The sequence below is a fragment of the Lycium barbarum genome, chromosome 8 (assembly GCF_019175385.1).
Source record: "Lycium barbarum isolate Lr01 chromosome 8, ASM1917538v2, whole genome shotgun sequence".
NCBI classification, from domain to species: Eukaryota; Viridiplantae; Streptophyta; class Magnoliopsida; order Solanales; family Solanaceae; genus Lycium; species Lycium barbarum.
In genome coordinates this window covers 125,840,051-125,853,538 of record NC_083344.1, presented here as the reverse complement: position 1 = coordinate 125,853,538, position 13,488 = coordinate 125,840,051, and the positions used below count along the sequence as shown (strand labels likewise).

Sequence of the window (13,488 nt, the reverse complement as noted above, 5' to 3'; positions counted from 1 at the left end):
AGTTTTGCCTTGTGTGGCATAATTTGTGTGGATGTTAACATACATATGCCGAAGTTAAACCAAAATATGGTGAGAGAAATCTAAATTATGCTGCGCTAAAAATGCTAAAGGGTGAAAAATAAAGACCATGCACTAATTTGAGGGACAGAAATTAAAGACCACCTGAGATAGGGGCATTTGCACGAATGACCCGATCTTATTTACCAACGAGTAATTATATCATTTATGGGGTTTTTTCATGATTATTCAGGTGTATATTTATGATAAAATTATACCCTATGTTAATTAGGGTAACAATGCTATCAAAATTGACCCACTTTTTTATCCTCCTCCTCCTCCTCCTGTCGCGACTCACCGGAAAATCCACTTAGATCTGGTGGTGGTGTGCTAGGTGGTGATTTTCACCGGAGCTCTGACGTGATCTCGTTAGTGGTGTTCCGTCGTTGCTGCTCCGTCGTTGGTGGTGTGATAACCGAAAAATCCACTCAAATTTGCTGGTGCTCCATCATTGCTGGTGTTGGAGTTAGTTTTCTGTATAATAGTGTATAACATTGTATAATAGTGTCTAAGAGGTGTGTATACACTCATATACACACCTCTTATACATTATTATACACCTATATACATAATGTATCTGTCTTGTATAAAAGTGAAATTCTTATTCAAAACCGGTCCAGATCTATGTTTATACCCACTTATACATTATTGTATAATTGTGTATAAATGTGTATAAGTGAGTATTTTCGTGTATAACATTGTATAATTATATCTTTTAGTGTATATACCTATACATTATACACTTTCATACACCTATGTTTACCTGTCTTTTGCATATAAGTGTATAACATTGTATCAAAGTGTTTTTGGGTTATATTTTTGCAATGTAAGTTTTGGGTTATATTTTTGCAATGTAAATCAGTGAATTGTACATTTCTGAAATTTCCCCTATATTTATCAGTTGGTACACATTACAAATTTTTCCCCTTAAAACATTATACTGTAACATTTTTGTACTTTATATATCTTGATATATAATCACATTTTATATACCTTACTGCTATATATAACAGTAGTAAGGTATACAAAATCTAACACTGGTTTCTTATAATAGTAAGTTAAACTTCAATATGTGAATAGTCTATATATAACAGTGGACAGTGGTAAGGTATACAAAATCTAACACTGGTTTCTTCTAATAGTAAGTAAAACTTCAATATGTGAATAGCTCCGACTAACGCGTTACTTTTTCTAAAGGAATGAGATATATAGTTAAAATACTAGATGAGTCTAAATATCACAATATAAGGTTAAAATAATACTCCAGTATTATGTGTGGGATAAATTCAACGAAATTCAGTTAAAAGCTTAATCGTAATACGAAACTTTAATACCAAAGGAAAGAGCTTAATCAAAGAGTTGAAAATTAATTATTTTGGCAGCAAAAGTTGAGATCTTGATGATGATGAATAACAGCCAAGTCCAATCGGCGGTGGCCGCCCCGCACAAAGACGACAAGTGTCAGTGTCTACTAACCAACCATGCACTATAGTCCCCATTTCAAATCCCAGTAGTTGAAAAGTTCACAAAATATATTAGATTTTTCAAAGGGTTAAAACACAAATTAGAAAAATGAAAAAATGAAAAAACAGGTCTCCTTTTTAAACATGGGGTGCCAAAAGCAGTGAAAGATAGTGACCTTTTGGCTTGGAAATGATTATGAGGGAATATTTGTCTGATATTATGGATTTCGTTTTCATTTGGAGTGTTCTTGAAACTTGATAGGTAACTCTACATTAATTCCCTGTACTTGGACAACATTATTGTAATATATCCAATGTGGAAAAAAACGTGTTTCTTTTTTCTTTTTCTTGATGAGTGGGGCCATGAGAGGCTGAGATTACATGATCCTAAGAAATTATATTGAGCATGCACTTGTGCAGTTTTAAATGTGTAAGCATCATGCATGTAAAGAGACAGTAAAAGCAAGATATAGTGTCCTATATATGAGCATCATCATCATTCGAAACCTGGAAACAATTATCGGAAATATATGTTTGAAGTTTCAAATAAATAGTCTGCGGCCTTAATAATATGTTGTTCCTACACACACACACACACTCAGAAGCTGATCTATAACACAACCTATGAGTTTACACGAAATCAGTAGTTTCTGCCAGACTCTTATATGTATTAAGAAATCAACTAGGAGCCTGTTTGGATGGGCTTATTTATGGTTTTTGATTTATTTTGTTATTTTGGCTTAAAAATAAATGTTTAAAAACACTTTTTTATCTTATCCAAATACTACAAAAGTGCTTAAAAGTTGTTCTGGTTTAAAAACACCTAAAATAAGCCGATCCCAACGGGCTCTAAATATCTATAAATATTAGATTATGAATTCATAATTTTTAAATTCTGGATCTATCGGAGAACAACAAAATGTAGTTTTTAACTTTTTATATTTTTGGGGCATAGAATTATGATCATAAGCAAGAGTTCCTTCTTGTTTAGGAGAATAAGATGAAAGCATGCATCTTCACTAACAATCTTTCTTTCCGTAGGATTTGTTAATGAGAATTTTCGTGTACAAGGATATTTTCAGTTAGGGTACGTTGAACAATGAATATGTGTTCATATATATCTTGAAGCTTCTAAAGTTTAAAATCTCACCTTTAGTGGTTAAGTTAGTTTAGAGTATGGCTTAGGGGCCAAGAGGGCCATACATGCCCCTCCAAACTTCAAAAAAGATCATCGTAACCTCTCTTTTAATAACCATATTCATCTAATGTTGTCCCCCTAGATTGTTGAAGCATAGGCCTTCTCAAATTAATATTAATATTAATAACTTAATATAAATGGCACTTTTGACATGAAATGTGAAATCGCACAAGGATATTAGATCCTGAAGACTGGTCAAATAGTCTAGATCAGAGGGTGGAAAAGAACGAATTTGCTACATATAAATTGATGATGGTTGAGTGCTAACAAAAAAGGAGAAGGCCATATCTGACCTTACACTTGTCCTGCTGAATAATTATGCTTTGGACCGGTTACCGTGGTGGAGTTGAATTTTCACTAAAAAATTTATCATTTACTATATACTACATAAAAAATTAAATTTATATATACATGGTAATTTTTCATCGAATGAACTACTTCCGCCCCCGAGTTGTGCCTCTGTTGGTCACTAACTTTGTAATTTGTTAATTTGTATTCCTCTTATTCTTCTCCTTCTCCCTATTGAAAATATATATAAAGTGGGCTTTTCATAATATTAGGTACAAAGTAGGGGTGCTTATCGGGCGGTTCGGTTGGATATTAGCGCTTAACGGTTCGGCTTGTCGGTTATTGATTTTTAAATATACCAATCCGTTAACCAACCTATAAGATAGCGGTTGGTTCGGTTTGGATTTAACGGTTATCGGTTGGCTTATTGGTTAATCAACAAAGTCAATTAAAAATAAAAAAGGCAAGCGGTGATTTAAACCTAGCTTAATGGAAGAAATTTCAACAGATTAAGGATGGGAAAGAACAATTGCAAGGGGAAAAAATGAGCCAGAAAGGATTGTCATTGTGAGACAACTAACAACAAAGTTTATAATTTACCTTAAAAAAAGGAAATTCACATAAGAAAGAAACCATCTCAGGATGTGATTCAAATATTATGGAAATTAATGGGACATAGAAATATGTAATCAAGTGCAAGTCTTTCAAACTCAGCAGAAAGAACCGCAAACCTTTTTATTGCACCATGAGTCCCTCACCTAGAGCTAGAGATTTTAAAAGTGTTGATCATTCTTAACGGGTTAACGGTTTACCCAATAAGGAAATTGAGTAATTCGTACCCCGCACCGTTAAGCCGTTAATTATAAAATTTCAATCCGTTCTCCAACCATTAACCCGATAACCCCATACCAATAAGCCGATAAACTTATTTTGCGGTTGGGTTTTCGGTTACGGTTCGATTTTGAACAGTTCTAGTACAAAGAAGACAAAAAAGAAAAATAAACATGAATTACATAATAAAAAGATTTCACTCTAAATATTGTAAAGGAAAAGTATTATAGGAAATTAGAAATGCTATGATAGTTTTGGACGCCCCAACCGACCTCGTTTAGAAAATAGAGTCAGAAAGACATATTGCTGCCCAAAAGAAACAAACAAGGCCAAAAAGAAACAAACAAAGTGCGGTAAAAGAGGAGTCAAACTTAGAGAACCATTATTTCTGGTGCATTTTAGTCAAATCACTTAGATCTTACTTTAAAGATCTTATTTTTTTTTATTTTTCATAATTGCAGTGTCGAGCTAACTTAACTTAACGCACCATAATTAATTTTACGAATTATTTGCTATTTTCTAACAGCACAAATATTATATAATTTTATTCACCGAACTTTGAATAAATAAAAATAAATCACCAACTAATATTGGAATTGCTTTAGGGGTCCTATTTTGATCTTTAACTCGTCATCTTTCACCGTAAACATAGTGTCTGGTGATAATTTTGCCACAGTAACAGCAGTCAGTTATCTCAACAGTAAAACCTACAGTATAATTTTTACAACAGAGAAAAGAGTGTACTGCTACTAGCACTAGCAAATATACCAGTTAGTGTTAGTCTACTTTAATTTAGTTAGTTTTCTGATAATCATTTTATCATTTATAACAAGTATTGATATTGATATAGTAACACGTTTATGTTTATAACTTGGTCAAAACAAGAAAATGAGCAGGCCTGCATCTCTCACTTAGTGGATTGTTATATCAGAAAGGTATGAACAGAGAAGTTCAGAGGAATCATTATCTTCATCACTATCAATATAGATCATGACCCCTCAATTGCACAACAACAAAAATCAACAAGGTGGGGTCCAAAGTGTTAATATGCTTTCCACTATAATATAATTTTTATACTTTAAAAAAAAAAAGGCGGGGGGAGCCCGTGGTGCACTAAGTTCATCCCATGCGCGGGGTTGGGGAAAGGGTCGAATCTCAAGGGTATGTTGTATGCAGCTTTATTCTCTGCATTTCTATACTTTGAAAATCTAAAATAAAAAAAGAGAGAGAGAATTATACTGACGAGTTACCTAAAAGATAATTAAATGTAATTGTCCGTCAAACTAAAACTATTAGTCACATAAAAAATAAAAAAAAGACAGTTTATCTGTTACAACTTGTTAAAATACAATAATACTAAAAATCTTTATATCATAAGTACTACATATTCCCTCTATCCCATTTTATGGGCGCCCTATTCCTTTTTAGCTTGTTCAAAAAAGATTTGACATAATTTTCATAAACATAAAATAATTCAATTGAAGAACTATTCATTTCACTCTTAATGAAAAGATTTATAGTTAGACAAATGTTTATAACTTGTCTTAGATCACAAGTTTCAAAAAATTTTATTTCTTAAATTCTATGTCCAGTCAAACGATGCAACATAAAATTAGAGCGGACAGTTAAATCATTTGCATTATAATATTGAGAAAATATAGGGACTTTCTCACACCTTTTTTTCCTTATAAAAGGAATTCTAGCGTGTGCTCTAAACAAGCTTTTACTCAAAAAAAACTTATACCTAAACTCCTTATAGCAATACAACACATATAGTGTTACAATGGGAAATTGCATAGTAATTGTTCAAAATGATAAGAAGAAGGTCCTTGAATATAAAGCTCCAATGAAGGTCCCTGAAGTGTCACCTCTTTTACCAGAGCCACAGACAAAACATGTCAAAAAGAAGGTGAGGTTTTCTGATGAAGCAGTTAAGGAAAGTAGCAAAGGTTGTTCAGAGGTTGTAAGAATTAAGGTTGTTATCACAAAGCAAGAGTTGCAAGATCTTTTAAATGAAGGAGGATTAAGACTTGATGATGGCATGTTTCAGTATCCTCTTCAGAAAGAACAAAGCTCTATCGATGAGATTAATAGTAGTAGTTCTTTCACTGATATTGACACTAATGATTGTATAGGATGGAAGCCTGCTCTAGATAGCATACCTGAATTAGACTAGCTTATTAATTAGTCTTCTTCGGATTTTAGTTTCTCATATTGTAAGACTGTAACATAACTATAGTCAGTCAACTATGGTAAGATGCAAAAATCTTGAGAGATACCAAGAAAACAGGTACTTCTGCTATAGTGAAGGACAGGAGTACTACTTTTCTTAGTTCAAGTGAAACTTACAAATTTGGTAGTTAATCTTCTTCAGTATATCAACTCTAATTTCTCCTTTGCTTATACCTATCGAGTTGCATGAAGGCTATCATCTGAGCAGTGAGAAATTATAATATATTTCTCTTAAGCGCTTTGTTACTTAATTATCTTAACACTGTTAATCTAAAAGACGAAAATGAATTCTTGAAGGGCATGATGGATCACATGAAAATATTTTTTGTGTGTTTTTCGTTTGTCACACGCAACATATATGAGTGAATACTACTCCCTCTGTCTCAATTTATGTGGCACAATTTATTTTTTAGTCCGTCTCAAAATAAATGTCACATTTCATGACACCATCTCTATTTTACCCTTGTCGGGTCTCACTTACTTTTAAAGATGTACTTGTTGTGAAGAAAAGTTAACAAAAGCAGGCACTAAAGTAAGGACAATTTGGTAAATATAACAAAATTTTTCCTTATTTTTTAAATTTTGTGCCCGGTCAAATGGTGCCACGTAAATTAAGATTGAGGGAGTACTTTCTTTGTCACCTTATCACCTGAGGGGATATTAGTGCAGACACTAAAGTAAGGGCAATTTGGTAAATATAACAAAGTCTTTCCTTATTTTTTAAATTTCGTGCCCGGTCAAATGGTGCCACGTAAATTGAGATTGAGGGAGTACTTTCTTTGTCACCTTATCACCTGAGGGGATATTAGTTCTACTCGGGAGTAGAACTGGAGAAAGAGTGGCATAAGATGTTAAGTCCCACAACGAGTGGAACTGTCGTGTTTAATCGTCATTGTTGATTTGGAACCCTAAACATATAGTACTTCCGATGTATAAGCTTGGAGAGGATGACGTCAAGTCACCATGCCCCTTATGTTTTGGGCAATACATGTGCTACCAAGACTGGGACACCCCTCAGCCAGGGGCAGAGCCAAGTGTAACCGAGGGGGTTCATCCGAACCCCCTCGGCAGAAAATTACAGTGTATATTGAAGGTTAAAATTATTTTTTTATGTATATATGGTAGGTGTTGAACCCCCTTGACTTCTTCGTATGTTTACTTCTTCATATTTTTGAATCCCCTTACAGAAAATCCTGGCTCCGCCACTGCCCTCAGCGTGAGCTAACCCCAAAAACCTTTCCTCAGTTCGGATTAAGTGGGTAAATTTTTTTTGAGACACATTTAAAGGGAAATTATGTATTACTATTATGTTTAAGGATGGAGCAAAATCATGCGCATGTAACGGGTGCCCTTAAACTATGGGCAAAACAAGGGAAGAAAAAGAAAAAGGTAACTAAGTGGATTGGCAGCAGCCATAGGTTAATGGGTAAGAGTGACTTCTTGTTCCTCAATGGTTTATCAATATATTTAAATTTATGAAAGGCGTAACCGCGTAAGATAGTTTTCCTGGGATGCGGCGCCAATACGGATTAGTCAGGCATGGCTATAAAAAAAAGGAGTTCTCAAAATAAATTCTTCAGTGGAATTTTCCCTTTTCCTGTTAACTAGATCACTCAGCCTATAGTTAGGTAACTAATAGCATGCATTTTTCCTGCTCTGTTTCTGTTAACTAGACGCCTAGACCTCATAGCATATTGTTAGGTACCTAATATTAATTGGTAAATATGGACATAAGTTAATGGATTAACTGTTACTAGAACAGCTCTTTCACTGCACCTTATGTAACACCTTATATCATGATGGAGAGCTGCTAATGATGGTTTCACCACGTCTAAAGGACAAATTAGTTTTATAAAATATTCACTCCCTTGGGCATATTATTCAAGCTTACAACAATAAAAACATGATTTCAGTGTCATGAAACATGCCCGCCAATAATAAATTGCATTTTCTAAAGAAAAAATTGGATGTCAGAAGTGAGACGAAATCAACAGCCAATGCAAGGAGTCTCGAGTAAAGGTAGAATAACCACGAGAAATATGATATTGGAAAGGAAGTTAGATTACACTAAATTCTACGTGTGTTTGCTCATATTGTCGGTCTCAAATCATGATTGAGGAGGACGATTGCAGTAGGTTAATGACCAACTTAAAACTAATCAATCTATGATGAATTATCGCAATATATGGACATAGTATTGGAATGAATAGGTCCACATTATTTTTCGAATGAATATTGAGAATTCATAAGCCAATACTAACTTGATTGAGACTGATGCCTAATTGTTGTTTCATCGTCATGATGTAGCATGCAACGTAGGAGCTAAAAGGAAAGGAATCCTCAAGCTCAATAAGAAAGTTTATGACGGAGTAGCGGGGCGTACACAGAATAATCCATATCCAAGGGTGCACAAAACATTAAACTACAGCAACTCAGATTTCAACCTATGTTGCTCGGTCCCTACAAAAATGTTGCTACACCCGTGTCGGATCTTTAAAACAATGTGTAGCTTTTGGAGGATCCGACACACAACGGGGCAGTATTTTTGAAGAATCCAAGCAACATAGATTTCAGAAGTATCTCAAAACAACCATATTATCCAAATTCAAACATAGAGCAGCTCAGCAAATGAATAATATATATTAGATTATTACCCAAGATATGCCTAATAATATACAGATTCAAATGGAGGATCGAGAAGAATACAAATTAAAAGACTAAAGAGTCTTATTATTTTCAGAGTAGAAGCAATGAGGGACCTGTACATTTTTGTGCATGCACATAAGCTTATGACGAAAAGGTCAAGCGCAATCGCCTGAGATGTATATATACAAGGAGTATATTGATACAATATTTACACACCATATTATGACTTTAACGTATAGTGGTGAAGTTTTGCTTCACTGGTTTCTCTACATCAGTGCACGCATTTATCTGCAATATACTGCACACTGATTAGCTATTCCTGTTTCTTTTCAACTTCCAGGCTAATTTCATTTCGCCGTGTGAACGGAAGAGTAAATGGTGGATTGTACTGCAAGCAGAAATATAACAAATACACAACTTGTAGGTTACTTTGGTTACACTAGGCCAAAATCTGTTCTCCAGGAGATATTAGAAGTATTATTGAAATTTGTGACTGCAAATATACCTGTGCAATTTCTATCAAGGCACCATCTTTTACCCGAAACTCTGCATCTCCCTTTAGTGCCGTGCGAAGTCTTGATTCTCGGGCTTTTACTTCTTCATCAGTCACAAAACCTTCCTCGAAACCGAATGAGAGAAGGCTAGTTAAGTTAGGATTTTAAAGTTGAAAAATATAATTCCTATATGTTTTTGCTTTTGAACTTCGTTTATCTTTCTGTGAGATGGCAACATATGGACCATTGTCGGTGGAACAAGAGAATGATTTTGTTCCAACTCAACTTTAGTAATACGGTACTTTCCCATTGACTGACGGGTAACAATAATATGAGCTTGACATCCTGTTCGAGTTTCTCTTCGGGATTTTTTAAGTTGTTTTTTTTGTTTATCATTCTTACGAAAACCCTCCTTATAACATGTAATCTTCCGTGACGTCACATAACCTAATTTCTTATTTGTATTGACGTACTCTCTGCGAACACTAAAACCAACCCTTCTTGCATACTCATTGTAAAAATTAAGTGCATTTTCATCACTATCAAACTCAAGTCCAAGTTTCGGCTCATACTCTACTAGCCCGTGAGAGCTACCTTGTAAAATTTCTTCCGGAGTAGTTTCACACATGCTTTCCCCCAAATTCTCAATTATACTTGAAAATAAAAATCAACACATCATTCAATTCCGAACAAGGAATCAACGTGATACTAGATCAACATCAAATAACCAAACTTTAAAATAAATAAAGGAATCAAAATTATACAAGATCAAACATTAACTAATATTAAAAGAGAAGAAGAGAGTAAAACCTTGTTTTCCAGAAGAATCACTGGAAACCTTGAATTTTTTAGGAAAAGATTAAAAGGTATTTGTAAAAGATGAATAATCCCATATCTTTTAGTGATATGTATTATCTTTTCAAATGGAAAGAGTTTTGGCGGGTCAAAAAGTCGGGCATAGATTCCCGCCATCTAACTTTTTTTTTTTTTTTTTTGAGAAAATATTGTTGTGCACTTTGCGGCTGTATTTTGCAGTTTAAAAGGTAAGAAACGTGGGTGTACACACTAACAGCAAACGTTAGTATATTTTACTGTTTTTAATTATTTTAATATTCCTTTGAGTTAAAATGGATCTCCATCATGTATTTTTTAATGGTACACATGTCATTAATCTATAGGGCTATTGAACATTACATGACCAACTTCTACTGGACTGGATCTTTATCCCTAAAATCTGAAGTCACAAACCTGAAAAGGCAACAACTGCGACAGTTTTCCTTGGCACCTCTTTGATAGTTACAGACGAATCCATTGGTAGCGGCAAGTCCGAACCATACTTTGAGGGCATGACAAAGGACATCCTCCACTTCTCCTGATCTTCCACCTAATGAAATTCAAAATGAGATGCCAGTGGGTGTATTTTTTTCTGTGAAAATACGACAGCAGGATATTATAACAACTATATACACAATATTCATCTTTTTCTCTTCTGGGTGGAGGCCGGGGGTTTTGGCGGGGTTGGGGGGGTGTTCATCAAGCTAAAGTGATTTTTTCTTTTCTAGATGGATAAATTATGGTTTCAAACTTTGTGAGTGCAAGAAATTCTGATAGGATGTCTACACTTTGCATAACCAGATGGAGACCCAACCAATCTAATATGGGAGGGCACTTTCAAATATTGGTTTTTTGTGTCGCAAAATGTTGTTCTCAGATGTATTTATGAATCGGAAAACAGTCAAAAATGGATTGGGCTCCTCTCCATTTCCGTTCTCTTCATTTTCTCCAAGTCCTATCTTGGATTAAGGACACTGACATGAATTAAAATTAATGATTAAAATTTAATTATTAAAACAACTCTCTAACCATGATTTACATAATTAATAATTTATTCATAAATATATTAGAATGTTCTCTCTCTTCCTATTTTACTTTTCCTACTAAACTATCTTTACTCTTTTACCCGATTATTTTTCTCACTTAATTTTTTTCCCTATGCAGAAATAGGCTTCATTATTCAATTGGTGATATTTTCTATTTTTTTCAATTATGATGCTTACTAATTCATATAATATAGACTTCATTATACAATTGGTTATTGTATATTCGGAAAGAATTGTCTATATTTCAGAAAATATCATCATTAAAGAGTTTTCATAATTGAGAAAAATGGAATATTAAAATAGGAAGAGAGAGAGAAAATATTTTAATATATTTATGGATAAATTATTAATTATATAAACCATGATTAGAAAACCTTACTTTAATCAATTAAATCTTAGCCATTAATTTTAATCCGTGTCATGTGTCTCTAATTTAATATAGAACTTGAGAAAAATGGAGAAATGAAAAATGGAGAAGAGCTCAATCTCCCTAAAGTATGTGACCAATAGGGTGTATGTTTATTCAGACGTATATCTTTTATAATGTGGAAGATTGTTCTCTCTTACTGTTATTCCATTAGTTCTAAACTTGTTCTTGAACTAAGATTAGACATCTGCATAACATGGACAAGCCTATAGGCATAAACCGTGTGCACATCTGATAGGGGTTCGTGCGGTTTTTTTGCATGTGCTTTTTTTTTTTTTTAATAAATTATTACTCCACTTCGAAAAATTGGAAATAAGTACCCGCACCCATGTTACATCAATTTGGCACGGGTACAATAAGGCAAATGAAGGATCCATGCAACATAATCAACTGTGGAATTCAATAGTTTCCCGTTCTCCCGGATACGGATTTGCAATACCATCTGAGACTATCACAGGTTCAAACAATAAGCATCCACAATGTTTACATTTCATATATACCTGCTCTAGCGTATAGGCCTAGCACACAGGTGACCACCAACCCACGTTTTACAACAGAGAAAAAAAGTGTACTACTACTAGCACTGCCAAATATACCAATTAGTGTTAATCTACTTTAATTTAGTAGGCATTTGTGTATACGGTAAAAACCGGATACGAGACAAACCGGAGGAACGAAGCCGGAGGAAGGAATGAGAATGTGGTGGCGGTACCGTTCGCCCTTGACCGGGGTAATGCTTGGGCCGGAGCTGGGCATGAGCACTGACAGGCCTGCCTTCGACATCGTTAGAACATCCAAGCCCGATGACCCGAGCATTCGTGGCCGTTAGTCCGAGTAGCCGTTGGTCCGTGTGACCGTTGTATGCGGGCCACGCGCTAGTAGTGTCCTGCCATAGTCAACTACCTACCTTGCGTGTGTCAGACGGCGCCGTCAGTCCAATCCCACCAAATCCGTGCAGAGCTGTCCTAGTTGCTATTATTTTATTAGTTCCCATTGTATGAGAACTCATGGAGGTGACACTATAAATAGGGCATATCCTCCTCCTTTGTGGGGGTTGGCTCCTTTTACTTTCTAAGAACATTTATAATAGAAGAAGTTCATATATGCACTCTCTCTCTTTTAATATCTGATTCGGCCAAGGTTATTTGCTTCCATTCATATTGTATCTCTTCCATCAAGTGTCTCATATTACTTATAAACGTTTATGTTCATTGCAAATTGCCATCGCTGGCCGTTTTATTAAAGAACTCCCATACATATATATTCTCTCTATCTAACACACCTCAAGATCCAAGCACATATCCTATACCCACTTACAAATTTAATTCATTATCCGAATTCGGGGTAAACAGTTTGGCGCCAACCGTGGGGCTAGGATAATAGTGGTCTTTGGCCTTGATTTCTACCATATTCATCAAAACCAAAAACGTCCCTACCCATCTCTGTGAAAACGGTCCAAATGGCTGACGTCAAACAATCCGGTCATGTCAATAATACCGAGATCGTGGCGGAAAACGAAGGGAGCGGACTGCGGGCATTGCCGAACCCCGCTGACCCGAACCCCGTTGATTCAAGGGAAGGACTCAACCGGCAAAATACCGTAGATCAAGAGAACGCCGCCCTACCGGCCACCGATCCTCTAAACACTTACCATTCCGTTACGTTGTCCCAGGATCGGGGCCGGAGAGAACCGGATGCACCAAACGATAGTGTTAACTTACGTTTAATTTTTGAAATGTTGCAGGAACAAAGAGCGGCAATCGCCGAGCAAGGAATAGCAATAGCGCAGCTGCAGAGCGAGAAGGGTGAAGCAGGGCCGGTAAAGGCAAAGGGTACAGTCGAAACTGGAAGAAACGAAGCACGAATGGTTGAGAGCGACGGCTCCGGAGCCGGCTCCTCAACTGAGGTCCTAAAGATGCTCGAAACCTTGGCGAAACGGGTGGATTCGACCGAAAAGAGGGTCGAGACATAC

General features: G+C 35.4%; 2 protein-coding genes across 2 annotated transcripts; one reads left to right on the top strand and one right to left on the bottom strand.

The window, feature by feature from the left end:
* Positions 1-5,620: 5,620 nt before the first annotated feature.
* Positions 5,621-6,013, top strand: LOC132608305 (uncharacterized). Its single transcript, XM_060322347.1, has one exon. It carries the CDS (start codon positions 5,621-5,623, stop codon positions 6,011-6,013), a length of 393 nt encoding a protein of 130 aa, XP_060178330.1.
* A 2,762-nt stretch (positions 6,014-8,775) lies between these two features.
* LOC132605434 (heme-binding-like protein At3g10130, chloroplastic) lies at positions 8,776-10,882 on the bottom strand. Its single transcript, XM_060318581.1, has 3 exons — positions 10,458-10,882; positions 9,221-9,330; positions 8,776-9,103 (listed from the first exon to the last, which is right to left on the bottom strand). The coding sequence occupies exons 1-3, from the start codon at positions 10,567-10,569 to the stop codon at positions 9,029-9,031; spliced, it is 297 nt and encodes a 98-aa protein (XP_060174564.1). The 5' UTR covers positions 10,570-10,882; the 3' UTR covers positions 8,776-9,028.
* Between the last annotated feature and the right edge of the window lie 2,606 nt (positions 10,883-13,488).